The sequence below is a fragment of the Leptosomus discolor genome, chromosome 4, assembly GCF_034619465.1.
Source record: "Leptosomus discolor isolate bLepDis1 chromosome 4, bLepDis1.hap2, whole genome shotgun sequence".
NCBI classification, from domain to species: domain Eukaryota; kingdom Metazoa; phylum Chordata; class Aves; order Leptosomiformes; family Leptosomidae; genus Leptosomus; species Leptosomus discolor.
Window position 1 is genome coordinate 12,707,680 of NC_141394.1, and position 25,027 is coordinate 12,732,706.

Consider the following 25,027-nt stretch of genomic DNA (forward strand, 5'->3'; position numbering starts at 1 on the left):
GAATTATTCCAGTCACCTGGGCACAGAGGCTCTGGAATGAGAACAACAGGTGAAAACAATCTGATTTGGAGCAGGCATCCTACCCATCTGTGAGCACAAGGAACTCCCAGGGCTGGCAAAGGCAGCAGGAAGTGAAAAGGAGGAAAGCATAACCTGCTTCCTTTTTTTTGTTTCTTTGGGGTTTTTTTGGTTTTTGGGGGGGGGTGGCAGTGTTGGCTCTGGTTGTATCCCCTGTGCTGGAGAACTGCTCACCTCCTCTGAGCAGGGAAAACAGAAGGGCTTTAGGAAGGCTCACAAGGCAGAGGAAACTCTGTGTTTGTCCTGATGGCTGCTGCCTCCTTTTGCAACAGCGGACTGCCTGCCCTCCTTCAGCGAGTTGGCCCTAAGGTACAGCTGTACAACCGATTACAGAGAGGTGACTAGTCATGTGGGTCTACTGTGCTTTTGCCTTTTTGTAGTCGTGACTGGTATTTCCTAGAATGCGAAGCATCTTAGCCAACAAGCTACCTCTTAACAGAGGAATCCTATTGAATCCTAATTTTATTTGCTACCCTTTCCTCTGGACAAGGTGCTCTTCAAGCAATATATAATTGTGATGTAGTTTATAGACTGAGGATGAGACTTTGAAAATATGTCCTTAAAACCACACCTGAATGTTTAAACAAGCTGTCTAACTCCCAAGTGGATAAGTACTTATCACATGCACTGCCCCTTGCATTAACAAGTAATTTAGTTCTGCGGCCAAATTAATCTCTTGTTTTAGTTGTTCAAAAGTTGTGATAAGGCTATTTAGTTAATAATACCATGAAAAGAAGGTAAATGTAACTTGTTAGTTGGAAAGAGAATATAAAATGCTCAACACACCCCATGAAATACTAATACCTTCTTAAATGACCGAAAGATAGACAAGTCAAATCTGCAGCTTGCATACAACTTCCCTTCTTAGGCACTTCTCTGCGCTTCCAAGGTGTTTCCTAAAATTTTACCTTTCTCGGCCAAGAAGGAAAAAGTGACAAAATAAAAGTAATAGTAATTCTAGCCATAGTTATAGCAAACAACAGCAATTATCTCCTTCATCTGGTTTTCAGCTATTCACTTCTGTGTCACAAGAAAACTCAATTAAGTTACACACCACTTTTCACAATACTCCTGAAGGCAGACAAACAAACATTCTACTCAAACTGATGTACTTGATGAAGTTATGGGCTTGTCTGAATAAACAGGTCATCTCATACGTTGATCTACATGTGCTGGAGGTCAAGTGGGTTTCTGTATTTGAGTATTTGCATGCAGCTTATGTGGGAGATACACCTGGTGTGACTTGTGAAGAGCATCATTTAAATGTATGCTTAGATTTCCTTTGTAATAACACATTCAGAATTTTTTAGCTTATCTACTTCGGTTTGGTTTTGGTTTTTTTTTCCATCTGGTAAAAGGAATGCAGAAAGATAAAGGCTAATTTTAACATATAATTGTTACTGAGTTACTAAATAGCGCCGCATTGAAAGGTCGCAACGTAGGATGAGCACAGCAGCGATTTTCAGTTCTTAAATATGCGCACCGTAGGCAGTGTGACTGTTGGATGGAAGCTGCGTGTGTGAGAGGTATTACGGTGGCTGTTATGCCAACACTGAGCTACTGAGATGTGAAAATCAGTGCTGGGTTAGGTCTATATATTAGCCTATTGCCTGCTTGCTTTTCTAATGCTTGTAGCGTTAGAAGGAAGTATAACTGTGTAATCTTAACAATAAGTTAATGACACTTTTTGTGTGGGAATGTAAATCTGCTTATTGTTCACGCCCAGCCTCCACTCACACGCACTTCCAAAGGCATTCATATGCCTCCTTTGAGAGAACTAATGATACTGTATCATCTCTCTTTCTATTTAGATATTTACTTCATATTTGCTTGAAGAATTGGGCCAATGTTTTTGAAAGCACATTTAACTATACCATATGCCTACTTAAATCATCTCTATCAAACAAGTTGTAGGATGATGCTCTGGTTCATTCTGTTCTGTTTTCCCTTCCTTCACAATGTGTTTATGTATATTTATCCAATTTGTTCTGTTCCTCTTGCCAAATTGCAGGTTTGAGATCTCAGCTATGCAGGGGCAGCTGTGCTATTGTTGATGCCTTACAAAACAAAGGTCACAGCCTGAGCCTGTATCACTAGAACTAATGACAGCTGCGTGTTAACCATTATGGTATAGACACAGAATGACTGGGGTTCAGTCACCCTCAGAAGCAAGAATAAATCTTACCTTGCCCTTTGGTAAGCAAGAACTCAAGTCTCATTTTTAAGAATTAATTTTTGTGCAAATTATCCTCTTGCAAAAAATAGTTTATTTAATTTATTGACATCATTCCTCCCTCCTTCTAGAAAAAAAAACCCAACAACTTTAAACAGCCCCACCACAAAAAGCCAAAAATCTGAAAAACAAAATGACAGCTGAATTGGAAGGAAAGTTCTCGTCTGCATGTAACTAATCTTAGCTTTTCTCAGTTTGGAGATTGATAAGAACTACCAGCTGTTCCAGCCTAGGAAGCTATTGACCACACAAAGAAGCAGGTTACCACAACATGACATTTCCTTCAAAAGAAGGTTGTTTCCAAACCTAGCCCAGCAACTCCAAGTAATGAAACAGCAGGGCGGGACTCTTTCCAACGCCCTTTGTGTGGTAAGAGAGATCAATCTGCAAGGCTTGTGAATTCAAAACTATTTGCCCCTTGGGTGGCCTGACGTATTATTCCTCCTTCTCCTTCTGCCTTTCAGACCAGAAGCCAAGAGTCCAAAGTTATTTAGAAGGGTGTTTCTTAGAGCTACTCGCAGCTTTTGAAATACCAAAGAGGAGGGCATGTAATAGCTGCAGCAGACTAAAGAGATGAGGCACATGTCCACAGACACAGCTCTGAGACTATGCAGCTGGCTTTGAGGCTGTCTGTCTAAGGCTACTTCACCAGTGTTCTGTTAATTATTTAAAAGAGAGCACTGGGGAAACTACCATCACATCTGTCACCAACACGCAGGCAGAACCTTCACTCATTGCAGGACCAGATGTGTTTATTCGAAACATGTACTAACTAGCTACTTAATGTGCTAGAATTATTAGCCAGAAGTTAATTAGGCAAACATAGTAAACATCAGTCACCTTACAAAGCATCACTTACTCAACACACTGTTTTTACTTCTTTAGAGCTGGTATCAACCACAGGAAAAGGAGGGAAAGATCCCATGAAGGAGCTGCAGTAAAGAACAGATTTATGAATCTGATTGCTGTATGCAATGCTCCAGGGAATTGCCTTAACAATATGTCTCAAGACTGCAAGTATACTAGCACAAGTGAGGAAGCAGGGAGGCTTGTTTAAGGACCTGCAGGAGTTGGAGAAGAAAAGGGAATTAACAGCGGAAAAAGTTTTTTCTTAGTATAGTCAAGTCAAACTGGAAAAACGATGGCTCCACTGCTTCTGCATATATTGTACGTATCCCTGAAGATGCAAGCGCTTGCATGGCGTTCCACCTGCATAGTGAACTCAAACACTGCTGCACAATATAACATGCTCTTGTTCCCCATGAGATGAAATTCAAAAGTAAGTTTCTGGCTCCCAGACTCATGTCATGAGAAGCAGTGGATGGAGTAAAGGCATAATATGCTCTGTCTTTGGGCTAGTTGAGGCAGGAGAGGAATAGTCAGAATCCTTTGTCAGAAGCCTGCCATGACAACCATTTTGTAGAACACCTTTCAGCTGCTCTCAAATGAGAGCAGCTGTCTAGAAACCAAATGAGGTAATTTGCAGGATGGAGCCCACAATCCATTCATCTTCATTGTGTCTATTTGCTTTCATGTGTCCATGCTCTTCCTCTTAAATCTGGTGCTGGTATTAACAAAAATGACACTTAGAAACTGGAAAGCAAGTCTCAAAGTACCACTGTTCCACTGTCATGGAAACATCTTTCACTCAAAGCACCTACAATTACATATGAAGCACATGCTTCCTCTTTGTATTGAGAGATTGTATCCCAGGGAGGCAGAAAGGGAGGACAAGAGTGCCAGTGACAGCTTGGGTGTGAATTCCTGGACTTTCAGCTAGGTTTAGTTTTTGCCTGCATAGCTGCCCTATAGAAGGTTCAAGGCCCCTAGGGCCCTAATGCAGTGAGCAGGAACTTCTCGGTGCATCCTGTAAACTGCAATGAATATGTTTTAGACGGACTCCCACAGTACTGTTTTACTTTAAACTGACTTTACGTTAATTTGTCAGAGGCGCATAGGAAGACATGCACTGGATTCACAAGTCTACTTCTCAAATGGCACAGAGCTACAAGCTCTTCCAGAAGACAGAATCTTGGCTTCTCTTAAGCCCCTACTGAGAGATGCTCTCACAGCCATGTTTAACTTGAAGCTTGTGGTTAATTCCCATTGGCCTCAGCCCTGTGTGTGATTCACAGCAAAAAGCAAAGCAGCTGATTCTGCCCTAAATCTGTACTTCAGAGATTAAGATGGTTCTACCAAAACTTTGGCCAGAGAATAAGAAAACTCTTGCCTACATTGAGGCTATCACAGGCTACAAAAAATGGTATAAAAAAGAAATGGAGCTTGCTTTAGCACTAGCTCAAACAAAAGTAGACAGAGGGCTGGTAAGGAAAACTGTCAAACTTAAAACAGCCAGACAGCATTATTAAGCATTTACAGGACTAACTTCCTGCTTTGGAAAAAAAACAACTGATTTTCTAGAAGTGAAACAGAACCCCAAAAAAAAGTTTTATTTTCATATGCAGAGAAGTTGAGAAATTCTAAAGAGGATGCATGGTGGTTAAGCTAGTTCCTGAAATAGGTTACTTAAAGGCTGAAGGAGCTACATAAAATAAGGAGATGGTTACTTCTTTCTTCACTCATCTTTTAATCCTAAAGGGCTAAGGGACAATATCTAAGTTGTAAAGACAGGGTCAAAAGGATATCGGTGATAAACCAGAAACAAAAAAAGTATTAAAATCTAAAGACCTGAGAAGTGACAGCGCAGAAACCACACAATGCTGTTCATGTTTCTGAATTCCCTCTGAGCTGCCATCCCATTCACAAATGAGAGGGAAACAAGCAAAGCAGCTGTTGTCAACAGGAAGAACAAAGACTTGAATGACACAGGCTCCTCCTGCGAGAAGTCTGGTTAATAGCCAAATAAAAGCATGTCTCAAGGTAGCAGTTGCAGCTCAGAAACAGAGAGCAATGTGCTTAGTCCTAGAGATCATTTCCCACTATGTTTTCTTTCTAGGACAAAAGTCATTGCTTTTTCTTACAGAGTCTGAGCTATTTATTCTCAGATTAGATTCAGACTCTTCTAAGACTTGCTCAATAAGGTTAATTTTTCCCTCAGTAACTCCTTATTGGAATGCCTGGATAGGAAGCACATTTAAAGTTACCACTAAACTTGTGAACTCATGTGGTTGCCAAGAGCTCTTACTACTAGTAATACATAATCTGTTAACGATCATCCGATTGTCTATATCTCATGCATTGTGGTGTGCTTTGTTTCAAGCAAACTACACAATGCAGGCTAAACTTACATCAGCCACTTTGAAACTGGAGGCAACTAAGAATTTGGGAATACAAGCGTAGTGATTTTCCTTCCTACCGCATAAAAAATAATTCCTGTTTAATCTTAGCTCTTTAAGTGTCACCAGCTGTTCATGTTGGACAGGATGTAGGAAGGGATCTATACAAGCTGAAGCCAACATGATTTGAATAGAGGGCAAATAAGGTCATTGAAGAACAGCAGTGCAGCCTGTACCATCTCTGCATGCGATCTGATCATAAATGCAAGGTAACTGTGAGCAAGGTTTCACTTGCACTTGGGTTTATGTTTGGCTTTATCCTTCTCAGCTTTGTTGTTCCTTAAGCTTACAAGCCCGAGGAGAAAGATACTGCCCACTTCTGTCCTAGGACACCCCTCAGACAGGTAGAGTCAAGGGCCGTGTTCACTGCAAGGGTGCCAAAATGTCACTCACCTGAGAAGTGGAAACCATGATGTGATACTTAAATGAAAGCAGTGACCCCGTTTAACTCAATGTTTGCCCTTCTGTTGGTGTTTTCAAACACATACCAACATTTTGTACATGTGCTCAGATAGACTTGAGTCAAGTGTTTCAAGTTAGGAGAAGCTTACATATATTGTTGGACCAAGGTGTAAATGCTCACTTCATTTTATGAGCTAATCTTGGAGCAAACGCTGTATGAATTCAAGTGCAGGACACATAAAGGTGGAAGCTGGCCAGCAGCACTGCAGCTGCATTGGAAAATAAACTTCTGTAGTTCTCTGAACTATTTTAAGAACAAAGATAACTGCCCAGCCTGTTGGTTCATTTTGAATCATTTGCTGCCTAGCCTAAACCGAACCTTTCTTGCTTTGCTTAGATGAGTATCTGCGCAAGAATGAATTGGATTTTTTTGGTAAGCACCAGCAAATCCTAAATCTCTTACTGTTATTATTTTTGCTCCAATGAGAAGCTACAGATCAAACAAACTGAGGTAGTTTACTAGGCATGTAAACATTCACTGCAAATATTTCAGTAAATATTGTATTTTTGTGCTAGTTTAAACTTGTATTACTGTCATCCACTCATCAGAGAAGCATTCGTAAATGTTCACAAAGTAAGAGAAACGTATATTGTTCTGATAGTCCTTCCAGTGAAGGCAGAGGGGGTTTTACCACTGGCTTAGAGGAACAGAAGGCATCTGCTTGTGAATCAAGCCCACAGACGTATTTTCTGAATGCATATTCAAAGAATTTAGAGCAAAACGAAGAGAACAAAAGCAAAGATTGTGCAAGAACATAGACTTATAAAAATATATCAGTTGTTACTGTACTGGTCTTCCAAAAAGACAAGGTCTCTGTTTACTTTCAAAATGAACAATGACTACAGAAACACCTAAATTAACAGAGGTCAAAGAAATCTCTGTTTCAGTTTGATTCCCTTGAGCTGTAGCAGGCCAGGAAATTCAAGCCAGAGCTAAAAAGGGGAACCAATTTTTCTCAGATATTCTGGAAGATCCTAAAAATAAATGAGTTTTAAATGGTCAATGCAACAGAATACAAGTCCTTTTTAGTAAACCAGCTTTGTTGTAACGTTACACTTGCCCTCACAGTATACAAGTGATCTCTCATGGGTTTGTCTCCTTATCTTCTTCCTGCACAGTACATATGCCACTTTTCCTTTCTGGAATATTGCAATACTTTTAAACATTTTTTTTATAATGCATTAGTTGCTCAATTAGAAAACCCAAGTAATTCTCACCTGTAAGCTAATCAGGGGTTTTTAAAATAAGCTGGTTTTGTAAGCTGACTAGGTAATTTTGCACTTACAAAGTGGCACAACAAGAAGGTATTTTGAATGGCACAGTCATGTTGTAACATAACCTAAGGATACCACATCCATCTGCTGCACGGTACTGTGAAAAAATAGGCTTTGAAAAGAATGCTTGGTTAAATCTACAGCTGGCATTTTGGAGGCTCCTAACTAAATGTGGCCAGAAGCTGGGAAAAAAGTAGAAATACATGACGGTCTAAGTCCAGGAGACCAGGGGTTTACCAACCCAACATCCTGGGTACTTTGGCGTTTTATCTGTTCCACGGGGGTTTCTATTGCTCTGCACACAAAAACTGCAAATTCATCAGCCAACAAGAAGTATCTCCAATTAGAAAAAGATAATGAAACCTGTTACGTGAGCCTTTACTGCTCACCCAGAAACAAAGCTGCAGGTTTAGAAGTCACAAAGCTAATTTTGTCTGCTTGTGTTGCTCTTAATGCCACGAAAAAGAGCACTAGAAAAAGAGCAGTGGTTGTTGCTACATTAGTGACTACTATTAGCTCCACTACGTGAGGAATTACTGGGAGTTATCCAGCAATAGCCTGAGCTGTGCCAATGGAAAGTCAAAGAGTTCAAGTATGTACATATCTTTCATAGCTGTCAGTCTTCTGCACAGCAAACTGTTTATCTCTGGACCAAAGCTGTAACTACTTCAGTATCAGTTTATGGAAGTGTATTTTACATAGTAACTTCTGAAAAAAAATTTTTCCTGTGAACCTGTATAACTTCATGGGTATTGTTCAAGCATTCCTGGCAACATTGCTGAGAAGAAAGGTGCCATAATTAGGTGCTTGATCTACGCTGCAATTACCGTATGGCGAGTTGTCTACTTCAATAGTGCTTCATAGGCCAGACAAGCTCTTCACAGAATATGTATAAATACAGCATGTTCAAGTAATTTCCACTGTGCTTTCATCTACATAAATATTCCACGTATTTCACATTGATTTGGCAGGACAGACTGCTTATATACTGTCTAACAGGGTGTGGAAAAGCATTTACAGCTTCAAGTCTTGGGGTGCTTAATTTGCTACTGTTCTGTTGTAAGGTATCTCCACTGAAATATTTGCCATGGAGAGGAGGGCTTCTTAACCTGACTGATTCATGTTGTTTTGATGACAAAATTAGTTCTCTTACAGCTGCGCATGGTGCTGATTTGTTTTTGCTAGCATGGCAGTTAGTTAAAGCTGTTCTGTTGATCAACTGGCACGCAACCACGTGCAGCGTAGCTCAACTGAAAATGGTGCAACTGCACAAAGGCACATAGGTCTAACAAGCTCCTGCTGCACAGACGACATCATCAACATTTCGCAAACCTATGTAAAAGGCAACTTGAGTACCAGGAAATCATGACAGCATTAAAAACTCATGCCCCTCCTCTGCTCTCCACGTAACTCTCCTCCACGCTTGTTTTCCCTGCATTGCCACAAACCAGCACTCGCTCCCTGGAGGGGAGCTTTGGCTGCTGCTCAGAGGCTATGATGCAGCTCCTCTGCACTGATTCACTTGCTCTCGTCCACTGGGGTTAATCGCTGAAGTTTTTGTCTTCTACTGCTTTCCAACTTTTCTCCTCCCAGTTGCTATTTAATGCACAAAACAGATGTGTATCTGGGATTTTGTTGTCGGTCTTACAGCACAACTGAGGAGGTTGATTGTTGCTTAACTCGCAAAAGTAATTACTGAAAATCATCTAGGCAATATGTTTAGTTCTTAAACTGCTAAGAACTGCCACACAAAAAAGACAATGCGGAGCTGTAATCAACTGCTGTGCTTCCTATTTGCAATTAACATTATCCCAAATAACTCTCTGAGAAAAGCTACTTGAAAAATACGGAGAAAGTCAACAGCCTGAAAGCCTTTGCCCTCCTACAGGGCCAAGATCTGACACGCGGTTTTCTGACTTCTGATCAGCTTAGAATTTCACAAATCTGAACAATGAAGTTGAAGTGATATTAAAAGCCTAGGGCATGTCTGAATTTGAGAGGAGGAGGGAAGGATTAGTTCTCAAAGGGCCAGAAGTAATGTGCAGCCATGGCCAGTGACACATAGAATAAGGCTAGAACTGCAGTTGAGCCACAGTGCTGTTACGAGATTGCTGCTGCTGTTAAATTAGTGCCTCGTTTTATCATTACATGTTGAGCAGTGGTATGCATCTTGACACATAATTTTAATAATAGCTTGTAAGTGTCAGTGATAATGTAATCTATTTAACAATGAGCCTAAAGATTATCCAGAAGAGAGCATATTATGCCCTCTTAAAACAGCTAATCTGCATAAAACTTATGACAAGCCAGACCTTTTCAGTGTTTAATAAACTAGCTGAATATTCATTTTTAAGGCACTGTCCAAACTGGTTTGGTCACAGATGACTATTTAAAGCCCATTCCAAAGCTGGCAAATACACCAGGGAAATAACAGAAGAATGGGGGGAAAAAAATGCAACAACAATCCACCCCCCATAAAAACAACAAAGGCTGCCACTAGCCAAAACGCCTCATGATTAACACCAGCAATAATGGGTCCAATTCTAGCAAAACAGAGGATGACATTTGTTTCAAGTACTTACTGGCCGCTTTTGTATAGGATTGGTGCAGGGCAGAGCAAAAAATCAGATTCCACCGTTTTTGGTTTTTCATCTGAAAAAACAAATCACATGAGCTTAATATGCTGCACTGCTTAAATGAGAAGCTGATGTGTGAACATGCCATAAAGTCCCTTCCGTTCTCACAGTATGGTGGTTACTGGTTCGGTAATGTCTGGAACTCGCAAGCAAGGCAGGCCCCGGTTAGGGATCAAAGCTGCAGCTTTTTTAAAGCTGCTCCTTGAACGTACAAACCCAGAGTTGGCTTTAAATGCGAGTGAGAGCCCACATTACATCACTTACTTTATTGTACTCGAGTCAGCTCATGCTCTTCCAGAGAGACAATTTCTAGAATCGAGACCATTTTTGCAAAGAGTGAGAACGTTATTATTAGGGGTTTCCTAACATCTGGAAGATGAAGGTTTGTTTCTTATTGGCTCCAGCCCAAGCCCTGCATTCAAGGACTATTTTATCAATTGTGATTGGAGTGTCTATTTCTCCAGTGTTCTTCATGCTTTTGAGTCTCTAGCTGCTTGCAAATTTCTTAAACTTATAAAGTACGCATTTGTAGAGCACCTTGTCTAGCAAAGCACTCCTTTTCTGCAGCTGTGAAAAAGAGAGGAGGGAGCTCTTTTACCTCATGCGTTTGGTAAGATGAGAAAAATCCTGCTCCTGTGTGCAGAACCAGCCTCCTGAATTTCCCCACGGTAGGACTGTAATTTCTTTACTGAAGCTGCTCCTGCAAGCATCGACTACCTCCTGATTTAGGGGTGAGAGCAGATAAACGATCTGCCAGATAAACATGGAGATGACTCTGTCCTGCATTTAGGGAACAGGCAGACATACAAGTCGTTCAGGGGCAGCTGAAAGAGGAGCTGTTAGCATAAATGAGCTTTTCTTATGTGCTATAATCTGCACTGACTGCTTGGCCTAGATTTGGGGCTAGTTGTGAGGTGAGGAAGAGGGATTAGCACATTGCCATATGTTTTTGTCTTAATGGTATGTTTCATAGATTATTTTTCTATCCCACAGCTACATTTGGCAGGTTTCCTTTCTAGCATTTGGTAATGGTTCTTTATAAATGCAAAAGAGAAACATGCCAAATGCATCTTCTAAAACCAGAAGAACAGGCAAAAAATCGTTTTGCTCTGAGACTGGTCCCAAAGTGGAGCCCAGGCTATCAGTAAGGGAAACTTAACATTGAAGTACATCCTCATGCAAGTGTCCTCTGTTATGCCCTCAAATGGTGAGGGTTCCACTGAGAGACAGTCAGTTCTTTGCAGAGGAGAAGGCAACGACACAAGAACAATTTTCCTTTTCTTGGGACTATCTCCTTCTTCCTGCTGCTGCTCAGAGAACACTTGTACCTTTTTGTCCATCCTACCTGCACTGTCCTCTTTTAGGTTTCCTGGGTGGGTTTTAGAAGGCCTCTGGCAAGACCCCACACAGCAGACTGTGTTTTTACACAGCGATGTATAATAAATACATCACTATGCCACTCCTCTCCCTTCATGTGCTTTAGCACACCCTTTCCTGAAGCCAAGAAAAAAAAAAAAAAAGCAGCCCAGAGATCTAGTTGGGAAATTCTCACATCAGATGCTAGCGAGTATTTGGGGGCTTCGTCCTGTCCAAGTATAGTTATTTCTACCATGGCAAAGCAGACATCACATGCTGTACAGCTATAAAAGACTGAACAATCAGAGAACTGGAGAAACCAGAGTCAGAAAACATTTCAAAAGGTCATTTAAAGAAGGCAGCATGCTTCAGATGTTCTTTAGTGACACTCTTCTAAGCTGCTAAAAGGCTTTCTAGATATCTTATTCCACGCCTGAGAAATGTTTACAGTGAGAAGCATTCACCTCACCTAGATCTGCTGCAGAATCAGAAGCCTGTTGCCTCTTGGTTCTCTTCTCAGTGGACAAGGAGAGCCCAGTTTGTTATTTTCAGCCCTGCAGCAGCCCATACTTAGCAATTACTTTGCCATTTCTTCCTTTCCTGTGGGTGTAACAAACTGAACTTTTCTGTCCTTCCATACAGCTTGTGTTCTGGACTTCTGCCCACCCTCGCCAGCTTCCTCTGGACACTCTCCACAGTGGATTCATCCCCACCTTGTAGCATGCAGCACATCAAAATCCAAAAGTTCCTAGGGGCTATCGCTGGCAGCACAACACAGCCCTGAATTCCAACAGCACCACCACAGACCAATCGTGAAGAACCATAGGCATACTTGGTGTATGCCACTAGCATTGCTACTAAATGATTCCAAGACTTTCAGTATGATAGTAGCACCTGCCAGCAGGGCAGAGGAGGCTTACATTTGTGATGCTAATGTGAAATGGCTAAATCCCTCCTTCACTCTCATTCTATAAGTCCTTATCTCCACCAGCACCTTAACGCACTCCATCAGAAGATCCTGAATGGTAGGAATGCCTCTAGGAACATAACCATATTGATGCAAGTCTCGAAATGCTTATGTGAAGAAGGTATGTGCTATTGTTTCACTTTCCCAAATGGACAGACTGGGGTGTAGAGAAGTGACTGCTCATGGTAAACAAGGCAGGAGCAAAGCAGGAATAGAACTGAGGAGTCCTGATGGCTTGCAAAGCAGCCACTTAAATTGAAACTTAAGTTCTAATTATCTTCAGGTCATGTAACATGTCTCAACTATTTACCCCTGAGTGTGAAATTGATTTTACTCACCAGGAACTACACTAGTCTGTTTCCCACTTCTCCAAGTAAGAAAGGTATACCATGATAACAAATACACAACTGCAGCAAGAATTTTGCCACATTACAAATTCTAGCTCTACGAAGCTAATTTATGCAACAAATTTAAATATGCAAGCTATAGTTTAACAGGAAACAAAGGTAACAATTTCAATTGAAACTGAAGGGAAATTTATACAAGCAGAAGTTATTTATAGAGGTTGCCTTTATGCAGAGCTATTGTGCTATTCTGTTATTCTTCCAAATTACTTTGGATATTTCACAGGCAGGAGAGATTGGCAGCCCATTCAAGTACATATGATATCCAGAGTAAGGAAGAAAATACACTGCAAACACGTGTTCAATTAGGTAGGAATTTAAGACAGGTTAATATGAAAACCAGATAGTAGATAGGGAAAAATTTAGTTGTGTTTTTTTTTTACAGGTGAATTTTTGGTCATTTTCCAGTGTGGCTTGCTTCTTAGAGCAAGAAGTTGCCTGTACTCACAGCAGCTGTCCACTTTAGTTTTTGAATATAAAAAATGGCAGAGGTTTCCACTAATCGCATTTTTTCTGCCATCATCTACATTGTGCCAGTTCTAGCAACAGAGCAGCACAAGGAGACTAATCCAAATTACAGCACGACTTTTCATCTGCCCTGCTGCAAGCTAATGCACTAAGAAAGAGAAAACCAAGTCCTGAATATTTTGCTGAAAATTACATTCTCTGTGAGCATACCTGCTCAATCCGATAGTGAGAAGAAAATAGTCTCACTACCTCTCAATCACTTTCAGAGCTTTTCTAACTTCTGTAGCATTCCACTAGGAAAAATTTCCCCAGTGACACTTGTACTTTGACAAAGGAATAACTAAGGAGTGTACCACCTGGCCGATAGTGAGTACTAATAAAAAAACCACCAACCACCCACCTGCAACAACCCAACCCAACACCCCCCCACACCACACCACCCCCCCAAAAAAACCCAAACAAACAAAAAACACAACACAGATAAAGCTACAGGGAAAAGTGCCTGTAAAATATGCCACGGTCACTCTGTCTGAAACAGAATTCCTTTCCACAGGAGTCCAGCTAGGGATCTGGTTGGAGTGAGACCCACTCCAGAAGTGTGCTGCTCAGGACACTGAGGTGATGAACCATGTCAAAATTCAGGAATGAAACAGCACCAACTGTTCTGACTTGGCCTTATTCTACACCGTTGCGGGAGCTTGAGCAAGACTACTGACTCCATGTCACGGAGGAGCACCCACGCCCTGCCAAGCCGCTGAAATAAACAGCACCATGGCTATACATCATGTACACCAGACAAAACAGGCAGAGATGCTCCAGGATAACAAGATACATGCACCTTGGAAAACAGTGCCTTTTGGGATCACGATGAGAGCCTATATCTTGGCCTGGGTCTTCTTACAAGCAGGGGCACTTGATCGGTACACTCTATGGTCCTGGTTTTTTATTGGCAAACATCTGCTTACTTGAACATCAGGCGCTAGACAGTTATCACCATGTCAACTCACACAGCCAGCTGGGCTGTCAAACGCCAGTCACAGTTTACGGCTAATGGCAATTGGTAGCACAATCAAACCATTGAGCAAGATGCGTGATAACTTGCATCCTTTCATGAATCCTGAGAGCTTTCTGGTTTTCCTCCTCTTTGCTATTTTTCTCTTTTAAGCAAACGAGGTAATGAGAAGCAAAATAAACCACTTATTAGGAAACAAAAAGGCAGATCATCTGAAACTTCAATACTTACAGATCGTAGTTCCATTCACTTGATAGGTACAAGTAACACTATCTGTTTTCCCACCAAGGGTTAAGCCACTTCCTCTGAGAACAACCTGAAACTCCTCTGGAGAGAAAAGCAAAAACCCGAAATCACCAACCTTTAGTGCATTGCAGTAAGTTAGACAAAGAGAAATTCAATATAGCCTGCAATAAATAAAGCACAACACAGTAATGCTTCAAACTCACTTGAGTCTCCTTTTTAATTGACCCTGGAAAAATAAAGACTTGTTCACAAATCTTTTATCACTGAGGCAGCCCTATTAAAATGAAAGTTGATTCTGACAGTCAACAGGACCTGGGGCTCAATTGCACAGTGAGAGACAGTTTCTCAGTGAATGCTCTGATAAACGAGAAATCTGGGTCTCATAACAAGACAACTCCTCAAACCTGGATCAGGCTCACTGAAAGTGCCAGATGAAGAAAACACTTCTGTTTGTTTACCAAGGCCACTGATTTCATTGAGATGACCCGTGTTTTTACAAAAGTATCAAAATAAGGAGATTTCGTAACTATCTTATTTTGATCGGTCTCAAACTATGTGTGGATTGTGAAACCCAGAAAGAAGATAAGCCCTTAAAATTTCGTGCAACTCTTCCGTGCAATAAATGTATTACCACTTGCTGCACAAAAATGCAGTCAAATGCTTTGCTGGTTACACTCCACAGATTTAGGGCAGGGCACTAGAAATATTGTCATGAATTTACATAAACGTACGTTATCAGGATTCCCAGAACTTAACTCCATGACCACAGGTACAACAGTATGCGAGTGTCACAGAATAAGTATAATCGCTTCAAATACAAGGGCAAGTGCGGAGCATGGTTAAGGGGAGAGAGGCAGATAAATGGGTCTCAAACTTTCATAATTTAGGTAATGCATGTAAAAGTAGGCCCTTGGAAGACAGCTCTTCTGGGGAAAAAAATGAGTCATCAGAGAAGGACCTGACCTTTCTTAAAGTCCTTGCAAGATTTTTTTAGAGATATTTTATTCTAGACACCTGTGGGGCTTTCCTTTGGGTAAAACAGGGAAACCACAGTCCTATAATAATTGAATATTATTTTTAAATTATAAAAACTTACCTCCCACACAGACACTGGATGGCTCCAAATATAAAATCTCAGTGCATGATTGCTTCAACACCTATTGCAAAGAATGAAACTAGTCATAACTGGGTTTCGGAGTGCTATTTCAGTGAGAAATATTATTTCAAAACAAATGCTTGACCCTAGAAGATAGACGTGCACAGCTACAGGTTTGATTTGCTGACGTCTGACTTTGTAGGACATTGCCTTGACCATGTAAAACTTCTGCACGCCTGCACTGTCAGGTCTCTGAACAGTTTCTAAGACTTGGATTAGTTTGTTAAATACGGGACAGTCTTCAAAACATAACGATGTCTGCTTTTGGTCTTTAAATTTCTCTGCAGATCCCTAACCTAATTTTCCATGAACATTTAAGCCAAAAATTAGTCACAAGGAGCCTGATCCAAAACCTAATCCAGTCAAAAGCAGTCTTCCAACAATCTGTGGGTCAAGCCAAGTGCACGTTATTCCAAGTGCTGGCGTCCTGCCTTATGTAAAGCAGAGCAACAATGCACCGTGTTCTTGACTGCGCTGCCTTCTGTTGGATGAGGTTTTATCACTGCTGTATCAGTCAGCTTGATTTGATTCGCCAACTAGTCAGGCAACGTTCTTCCAAAGGGCTGGCACAAAACAATACTCCTACAGGTGACTTAGAAATACAAGGGATGGAGTGTAAGACAAAGGAGGAACTAGATGCCTTTGACAGATTTGTACTTCTAAAGGTCTCGGACACTACTCTTAGTTTCAGCCAAGTCACATTTTACCATTGACAAATACATCAAGTGATGAAGTTATCCACGGTCCCTTAAGCAGAGGCATAAATAGCATCCAGATGTTGACTACAGCAGACGGCTTCATTTTCCATTTGAAAACAGTGCATCTCTGAAGGAGCGGGACAAGCTTGCCTGACTACAACAGTTGCTGGAATCTAACTGTGAGACTGTACTCTCCTCCCACTGCCAGGACCTCAGTCCCACAGCAGGGCCCCATCTCTTACTTGTTATCGTTGTCCAAGAAGGAGATACAATACCTATTACCAAAATGTTCATCCCCCTCTCCAAGTAGGTAATGGAATTTCTGCTAATTCAGGGGGAGTGAGTCTCTTGAAGCTTGCACAGTTAAATACACACAAGCAATCCACAATTTTACTTCTTTTTACCTTCGCATGATAATGTGTGATTTTTCCCAATGGCTTTTAAGTTTCCTGTCACTTGGAAACCTTTCACGATTTCTTCATATAGCTTTCCCTGTAGTAAGTGGTGTATCTTTAGCAGGCATTCTTATATAATACTCCATGCAATCAGTTCAGGTCCTTGTAGTCACACGCGTAGTAGAAAGTGCTTTTACTGTCCCCTCCCTATCTCCCTTTGCCAAAACCGTGCCTGCTCCTGACCTGGCCTGTGTCACTAACACTGGTTACTCTTAACTCCTTTTTCCTTCCTTTAAATATGATTTGTTTGGGTTTTTTTTTAATTTTTCTCTCTTTACTCTATTTGATAGTGACTTCTTTTGCTACATACCCAGGCCCAGTAAAAACAATGACAAATATGTTACTGTTATGACAAAAAGTATGCCAAGCTCCAAGAAACAGAATAGCCTGCCTCATTTAACACTTCCCGTATCACCTGTCTGCCCACAAACTGTTGCACACAAGTCATGGTTTAGTGCTTCAAAACCCATTTATACACATTAAGTAATGTTTTAAAAAAAAATAGAGACCTTGCAGGCACATACATTTGGATGAGACACAGCCACAGAGATCTTTGTAAAGAACGTAGCTTGAAGTTCAGTGCAAGTCAGCCAGTTAATATTAGCTGGGGATCTCATCTCACTTCCAAGAAAGGACTTAGCTTTTTAATTCCTGTTTCAGTGTAGAGAGAGGAAGTGCTATGTAGTTTTTGTTAGGGGCAGGGGAATATTTTGTGCAAAATAAAATACAGAAAGAATAAAGCATTTTATTCCTTTACTGTGGAAAATATGTTCTGGTGGGTTTTTTTCCTCTAAAGAGTCAGAGCCCAATGAATAGTCCAATTTAAGTTAATGCGACTATAGGCTTGCTTTAATATGAAGTACAGATCTACCAGCTGGCAGCTTTAAAATCCACTTAATTCATTGAATTTTTTTAGAGCAGCACTATACAGACAGGGAGAAACATTCCAATTCCTATCCTGTCCCCATGTGCCCACTGTCTGATGAAGTAAGGCTGCATTATGAACTGGGGGAGCAGGAAGACAATGAAGGACATGATCTGTCTTTTCTTGGTAATTAGTATTTCTATAATTGCATTGTATCTGACTGATTTTTCTAACACTGTATTTCCAAATGCCATACAAAATATGAAAAGAACGTATTTGGACATGCTTAACTCCCTTTGGATTTAGACATAAACTAGGGGGAGGAAAAATCCCAACCCCAACTGAGATCCAATATGGCCTGGATTAAATTATCACAATTTATGAACAAAAGCGAATTTCAATATAGGGTTCAGGATACACTGATTTCCCGCATGGCAGCATGGAATTAATACTTATACAGGTAGATGTGCTCCTCTTGATATAAAGCAGGAAAATAATGGGGTTTAATACTGTTCCTAGAAATAAATTCTGCTTTGACACTATTTTTTCATCATTGAATTAGTCCTATTGTCCACTCAGCTTGAGAAAGCTGTACCGTTCAGAGATCCTCAGTCTCTTTGCAAGAGTGGTTGGCTAAGATTGTAATTTTCACCCAAACAACGCTTACATTAGGGAAAAAAACTGTGTGAAAAAGCTAAAATTTGTTTTTCTAAGTTTAAGTAGTTCTTTTCCATCCTTCAAAACACTTCTTGATAGTCTATTTTTTTTTTTAAAGGATAAATGGTATCAAAATCTTCCTTGTCCCTGCAAATCTTTCCCTTTGACAATCAAGTAACCTTAAGAAGCAGAAATAAAAGAAGGCTTGTAAGGGATTGACTGGAATCAGGTGAAACCAACCTAAAAGCACGTAGATAGCTCTTTGCTCAAGCTTTTACATCCTGGGTTTTTCTCAACACTCCCTCTAAGCAATGTTGAAACAATATGCAGAATCAAATATTCCATCAACTAAGTAAAAATCAGAGCATTCCTTGCAGAGGATCAAATCCTATTAACTATACCACGCACAATCAGTTTGAATGGTTTGGCTCACAAGGATTTGGTTACTAGCATTTAACTGTCACAAGGCAGAACCTGAAAATATTTTCAAAGACAGCAATCATCACTTGTTCTTTCACATGTGGCAGAGGAGAACATATTTTTGCATCTTAAATGGATGCACAGAAACTTGTGGCTTTACTCTTTTCTTGCTCTGGCTCACACTCTTTTCTACCTGTTTTAACCTTTTTTCTCATTCTTTCCATGCAAGCTGTTCCAAGCTAACACAGTACACTCCAATATAAAGCTCTCTTTTCTTTAGGAGGAATGATGTGAAGGCATTTTACCCATTTTGCCTTATGATCCATGTTCATTATTTAATACGCCTTCACATCTCTAGACCAGGGCTGTTCCTGTTTCAACTGATGAGGGATTTTTTCCAAGGCGTGTGTAAACTGCTCAAGTTCCCCTTTGCAAGATGCTGGTGCTTTACCGTACAGTTGAAAGGGGCAAGCACCGGGCTCATGCACAGTGTGTGGCAGCTTTCACACACAGCTGAAATCTCATATCCTTGCCACATCTGTAGCCCAAGAGGAGGGATCTGATCAGTGTCAACAGTAACAGTTTTTCATGGAGGTCAGTAACCTGTTACGGAAGCACATTTAGCAATGACAACATACAAACCAAAGCATGCATATACTTTCACTTCCTTTTTCCCTCAGTCCTTTTAAAAATTTAAAACTAACTTTTAAACTATTTTGCTGTGTGGAAACCTGGGCTGCAAAGTCAGCAACATCAAAGTGAATGCTACAAAAATCAGTACTACACTCCCTCTTTTAGTTCAGGACAACCAAAGAGAAGGATCTGGCATTGCAAATGCATTGTTTAGAAACTTCCTGCCCACAAGAAAGGTTGAAAAAATTGCTATATAAGGCCATCTTCAGATAGGATAAATACTCTGCTGACATAAAATAAATTCCAGTAAGACCATAAATTGCCTTAGTTTAACAGTGTGCAGGGAGAGATTCAAACACTTGATGTCATCCATTTCATTTCCATAGCTCCACACTGAATACAGAGCTCTCTTCTCCCAGGCTTCAAAAGGCTTTCCTTCTAGTCACCTCCCTGAATGCTAGCTCTCCCAGAAAGAAAGATTTCCCTGCAAAACAGAGTTGAAACCTGTCAGCCTCTGTCCTGTCGTCTTACAGCTTCAGCATTGGAGAACTGTGGAGGAACTATGGAGTGATTCCTCTGAGTCTGAGACAGAACTGTGCATTGTGGAACTGGTTACAGGTGGAAACAGAAGCTAATCAAAGTGGAGAGGATCACATCAAGATAACAGCAGTGTGCTCGCTGTTGTAACACGTGTTAGGAAGCATGTGTGGCTGTTGGAAAAAGAGAAGGCAGTAGAGTTCTGCTCTTCATGGTAGTGAGTCTCTTGTACCTAAAGAAAATGAGTTGTGAAATTGAGGCCCCAAAGCATCCTCTTGTTCAACAACAACAATAGACTGCTGAGGAAACCCTGTTCTGTAGCTCTTCCGTATACAGAATTTGTTACCTCACTGCTGGATTGCAGCAGCTGAGAGTCTAAGATTAAAAAAAAGTTGTTACACTGTTTTCTGCGAATGGTTATTACAACAGCTACCCACATAACAAGCAGCGTGAATGCAGCTTATGCTCAATGCTGAAAACACTGCCCAGCACAGCTTTTGAGGGTTGGCTGAAGGTAGAGGGCTATTAATTGAAGGGATACTGTACAGTTTCCATTGCATTAGCAAGTTAATAATTTCAGAATACTTCTGAGAGCAGAAGTTACCAGAATAAAGGCACCCAAGACCCCATGAGCCCTCAAAAGCAAATGCACCCTTGATGTAAACTCACTGACATATGCTGGGATTTTATTTGGCCAAACAAGCTTTTCTTTTCTGAAAGGGTCACTCGTAAATCAGTAGCTGAACTGCCCAATTCTGTCTGTGAGCCAGTTATTGCATTCCTTATCTGCATGTGCAACTTTAAGCATATGAATATTGTGTTTGGTACAGTGGAATAAGATCCTGGCTTACAGTTAAAGATGTCCCTTGCTGCATCAAGACTTTGATGTCCCTTATAGAAAATTAGATTCAGCTTCCTTCCACAACAGTCCTGCAGAATCTGGCACGCACACCACTCCCAGATGCTCTGTCCTTTCGAGGCGTCTCTACGTACCTAACTCTTACTGTCAAATCCTTTCTATCAGCTCACTAACAACAGCGAAGCATGCAGCAATCAGAACCGGATCTGTTTAGCTCCTGAACCACCTAACTGGCGTTTAAATTTCAAGTCCTACATTGTCCGATTGTCACCCATCTCCATCTCTTAAACTATTTCAGAAGCTTACGAGCCACAGTTTTGTGTTCAATGTAAGTTTAATGTTCCTCAGGCACAAACAAGTACACATGTAAATTCTTCTTAAAACAGTTGTAGAGGGTCCATTCACTTTATCAACTTTTCAGTTTTGGACCACTTTTCATCTACTGAACTGTTTTGTGAACAACCTGATGGTTAATCAGTACTTAAAATCAGTATCAATCCTTATCAGCAGCATGGATTTCTATGCACTTTCCACTAGAAGATTCACAGCCCGCTTCTTAAATAGGTGGTTTAGCATTTTTGTCATTAATAAACGATTTAATTCAATTGGTTGTTTTACAGAAACATTGTTAGTTTCTGACCTGTAGGTGTCTGAATTGAAAAACAGCGTCATGTTTTGTTAGATTAAGCTGCAGAAACAATGCACCTACACAAATAATTACATTAGCATAGAAAAGGCAGATGTCCCTGCAATAAATTGCCAACAAGCAGCCAAGTAACAAGATGATATAAGGCTTGCTAGTGCTTATAGTCTTTGCAAACTCCACCTTTGTTTATACGTTTTGCCTTGTCATAGACCTTGCCCCTGCTTCATGCAAACATTTCTTCCAGCAGAAAATGTGCCTTCTGCCTCTTCCAGTAAGTCTTTAACTTGTCACAGATTGGGCCCAGCTCTGCTTTGACTCACTTTCCATCCTTGTTGCGGCCTCTCAAAAGTTCTTGGAACAGAAACAGTAAAGCAGTATGGCTCCTGCAGGTTTTTAGGTATTTTGACTACCATACACTCAGAACATACTGTGGAACAGAGCTGTACCATGCGATGCAGTGTTACATGCAGGCTAAAACAACTTCCCCGTCCAGCACTTTAATGAATTTCACGTTCCAAGAAATTGTGAGAACAATGCAGTCGTAACGAGCCACGAGCAACCCAACTGTACATCAACAATTAACAAAATACGCTAAGCATCAATTTATTTCATGGCACCATTGGATTTTGCTTAGCCCCAGTATGCAGTTCAGAAGTTTTTGGCAGCAGTCAGCACCATAAATCACAACTCGCATGGCATCTGTTCCTCCCTGGCACTGTATGCTGAGTTCAGGATTCAGGGCAGGTTGTCAGCACCGCTGGATTCTTTATTCAAGCATCATAAGAATTTCTAAGTCTACTGTTCTGAAACTAGAAAATTATATACGGATGTGGTAAGGCAGTTGCTTCCTGGTAAAATGATTAGTATAACCATGAACTGCTGGAGGAGGAGAGCTCTTTGACACATTGACTTGGCATGCTAATAATTTTGAACAACTAAGGATTTCCAGAGTTACCGGTGGCCCTGACTCCCTGCGGTTCAGTTTCCAACATGCACCTCTTTGTCTACATCGTTGCTCATTGGAAGCTGATCCCAAATCAGGCTGGCTTGACTCTTTACACGGGAAGGCAGTATGGTTCCTTGAACAAAAGTGTGTGTACTGTAAGGAAACAAATGCATCTAACTTGCTATTTCCAAAACCAAGTTTGAAAGAGGAAAAAACCGTTCACCTTTAGAAAATAATCTTATTTGCTATACTCACATATGGCAAGATGTGCAAAACACACTGATGGTACAACATAATCACTTGCACAGTCCGTGTGCAAAAGTACATTTACAGCAGTATTAGCTCCTGCTCATTGCACTCGGAGCTTGCGCCTGGAGCACTGCCTATTGATATGCCGCCAGCCAGTCATGTGTACGCTTGCTGCAGGATGTGTGCTCCACAATTGAGAAAGATGGCAAAACAGCACTAAAAAACCCTTTAAATGCTAGTCTAACAGCAAACTCAAGACAGTGGCTTTTCCATGGAGATTTCCAACCCCTTTTCTTTCCTCTCTCCCTTCCAAATGCAGGGTTCATCATTTTGTCTAGGCATGCTAGAATCACAACACCTAGTGAGCAAAATATAACCAACCGTGAGGAAAGCAGATCTAGGAACTATGGTAAACTGCAAATATAATTAAAACTGGAAAAGCTATGTTCATAGTGCGACAAAGAGGATGTGCTTTTCCTCACGTACTGTGCTAAGCGCCTCTCTCCGTTAACCATGAAACCTGTATCTCAAAGAGCTGCATCTCCTTTAGTCCTGCCCTTGATCAAAATACAGTGGTAAACATGCTCAAGTTAGCCACCTACAACCTTGTACTTGTTACTGCAAAACACGGATACTTAATTCGATAAAATTGCAAGAAGGGGGGCAGGAAGAGATGGCACACGTTACAGCTATCTCACAAAACAGTGTCTGAGAGGGCCTTGATAACATAAGAGCAATTAAAACTACCTTTAGCATTGTTAGTTGGATCTGTGCATATAGGCAAAGCCCCTTTTGACTATCAGCTGTAATACTGGAGTTCTGTGGGCTGTTTCCTGATTAGGAATTGCCCATACCTTTTGGCTCCCACTAAGTGCTGATCAGGGAATGCCACACACCTGTATAACTGGGGCTTGGGGAGCAGCTATTTAAGTGGTAGGCAGGGTCAGAGCTGCTTGAATGTGGGTAAGTGGGGTCTATAAGCTCTGGGGTGGAACTGTGTGAAGCTGTCTGAGCTGGTGGAACAATGTTCTTGAGTTGGCCCCTTCTCCAATAGCTTAATACCTTCTTGAGCTTCATACCAGCTTGGAGCTGTAAACCTCCGAAAAATGCCTAACAAAACCAGTGTCATACTATTGTTTGGTTTAGTCATTTCAAGCTAGGTTGGACTAGCAGCCTGTCTGGCCAGAGTGAGTCAAGCAGAACCTATCAGAACTGAGTTCACACAGGTGCTTAGTTCTAGTTCCTAATATAATTTTGCTTTATATGTGCTGATTGGCTGAATTTGTACCTGGCTTAACCTATGTTTCTATGTGTTTCTATTTTTTTATGAGTCACTTAGACTAGCTACTGGCAGCTTTATTCCTTTTCTTCCTTTTCTAAAAACTTTTTTTCCCCCATTATTGCTGAGGTAGTAAAAAGGAAACTAAAGCAGGACGTGTTTAATTGGTATAATGGACTTGTTTGCTGTTTTTGTCCAGAGACTGAAATGCTGACTGTCCACAGATCACTATTTTTTTATACTGAATTCATTGAACCTTATAGTGTTTAAAAGTGAACACGTGTGAGATCAGGGTGGTGAAACACTTAGGCTTTTGGTATCCCGGTACCCTTATAGGTTTTTCTCATTCACAAATTGTTGCGCTTTTTTACCTGAATAGGAGCTGTGCCCCCTTATACTGTGGAAAAGGTAGGCTTTTAAGATATAACACCTGGAGCAGGTTGCAGGTTACAAAAGAAAATGAGTAAGTAGAGCCCCTGATTTCAGTGATGACATATGAGTAACCTTAATCATAGTCAGGATCTTTAGGCCAGAAAGCCCTTTACAGCACACCTAAGGGTCTAGGCAGGCCAGTTTCTCCATACTGCAACTAACGCTCAAACTCTCTGAAGTTAATGGCTTGTTTCCAAATTGAAATCTTCCATTATTTCAGATAGTGTCACAAGGTCCATGTCATTATGATCTGAACTTAATGAAAAAAGAGTATTAAAAGAAACCAACCCCAAAGCTGTGGGATCCATATGCAAAATGAAATTCCATACTCTATCTATGGGCAGTTGCATATCATGTGCCTCTACCGTATTAAAGCAAGCCCTATCATTTCCCATTTCTTTCCCCAGTGCTAATCTGTCCAGAAAGCAATTGGGCAACAGGACGACCTCAAACTAGACAGAAGACAACCAATTCAAGATAACTTGGAATCAAACACACGCTTTCATAGGAAATGTTGTTTTGATGGTTCTCTCCAACAAAGCCAGGCCAAAGGAACTACAGCAGTTAATACTGTAGGGGATCTACCACTATCCCGCTAAAAATCTGTGCTCTTAACTACAACTTGTTGCCAATTTCAGCCTACTTCCTGACACTGCTCAGCAATGCTTTAGACAAAAAGCAAGGGAAAGGTTGCTACCCTATCCCCTATCTAAATGAAAAAAATCCCCATGACATACAGAATTGGATAAAATAGCCACCAGA

The 25,027-nt window shown here is 40.9% G+C and overlaps 1 protein-coding gene across 1 annotated transcript in view; it reads right to left on the reverse strand.

Annotated features, from left to right (window-relative positions):
- The window catches only part of ANTXR2 (ANTXR cell adhesion molecule 2), a 114,512-nt gene that overhangs the window by 68,069 nt on the left and 21,416 nt on the right, over positions 1 to 25,027 (reverse strand). The window contains exons 8-10 of the mRNA XM_086463933.1: positions 15,530 to 15,590; positions 14,419 to 14,514; positions 9,927 to 9,996 (exon numbers count right to left, since the gene is read on the reverse strand). Of these exons, the coding sequence (XP_086320059.1) occupies positions 9,927 to 9,996; positions 14,419 to 14,514; positions 15,530 to 15,590 (227 nt within the window). The remainder of the gene's footprint in view (positions 1 to 9,926; positions 9,997 to 14,418; positions 14,515 to 15,529; positions 15,591 to 25,027) is intronic.